Here is a 1,057-nt window from a genome sequence, read left to right as displayed (position 1 = left end):
TATAAAAATTAATATTCTTATATTTTATTTTGTGACAAACTAAAATATATTATAAAAAAATAATTTACTCTTTTTTTTATACAAAAATTTTAGAAAGAAAAATATAATAATAAAAAATATAATTATGAAAAATTAACAAGAATAATGAAAGAAAAAATAAAAAATAAATTGTGTCTATTGTTAGTGTCTCTGTATCCTTCTTATTAGGATAGACACAAAATTAAATACATTAATGCAGTGTCTCTGGATATAATGTCTCTGTCAATATCTCATCTGTCAAATACGATTTTGTGTCTCTATATTCCTATCTTAGTATCCTGGCCTGTAAACAAATGCAGTGTTAGAGACAAAAATGTATAATTTATAATTTATTGTATCATTATCATGCTCTTTTTTTTTTCTAAAGTTTATCTACCAATCATTTTTGAAACATGAGTAAGATTATTGAATTTATAATGCAATTTATTTCATTAAGATTCATTTTTATTTTACTTAATTTGGTAATTTTCTAAGACTCATATATCATTTTATTCTCATCGTTTTCGATCTATTTAAATCCTTAATATTTTAAAATTATCTCAATGTTATTCTACTAACAATTCTATTAACATATCACTAACAACACAATAACATAGATGATTTTAAAATGATAGGGACTTAAATAGAACGATTTAAGCATTAGAAACAACTTTAAAACTTATCCCAAATATTAAGAACAAAAACAATACTTTACTTATATACACACACGCATGTTCAAGTCTTATTAATTTTCATAAATAGTATCTAATTTATATTAAAAAGTTTATACTATAATTAATTTTTAACAGTATCTGATCTAGTTTTCCTTTTTCTAAAAGAAAAAATTATGTAAAAATATTCTGTGATCACTGCTATTATCGACTTGAATGGTTATATTTTGTGATTAAAATTGATCTTCAATCCGTATTAGGGACGGGAAATTTCCATTTGTTTTTAATCTATTTTCATTTTCCGTGATCCGTCCATAATTTATTTATTAGTTATATACTTATATTTCAAAGTTAATTTGAATAAATAA

General features: G+C 21.6%; 2 protein-coding genes across 2 annotated transcripts in view; both read left to right on the top strand.

Annotated features, from left to right (window-relative positions):
- LOC107611439 (naringenin 8-dimethylallyltransferase 2, chloroplastic-like) overlaps positions 1 to 344 on the top strand; it is an 8,750-nt gene extending 8,406 nt beyond the window's left edge. The window contains exon 11 of the mRNA XM_021108313.1: positions 339 to 344. Within this exon, the coding sequence (XP_020963972.1) occupies positions 339 to 344 (6 nt within the window). The remainder of the gene's footprint in view (positions 1 to 338) is intronic.
- LOC107613595 (naringenin 8-dimethylallyltransferase 2, chloroplastic-like) overlaps positions 1 to 1,057 on the top strand; it is a 45,024-nt gene that overhangs the window by 37,680 nt on the left and 6,287 nt on the right. The gene's annotated exons all lie outside the window — the stretch shown is intronic.

This window comes from Arachis ipaensis, chromosome B08, assembly GCF_000816755.2.
Source record: "Arachis ipaensis cultivar K30076 chromosome B08, Araip1.1, whole genome shotgun sequence".
Classification (NCBI taxonomy): domain Eukaryota; kingdom Viridiplantae; phylum Streptophyta; class Magnoliopsida; order Fabales; family Fabaceae; genus Arachis; species Arachis ipaensis.
The sequence above is the reverse complement of the archived record's forward strand: the minus strand, read 5'-3'. Positions and strand labels throughout refer to the sequence as shown.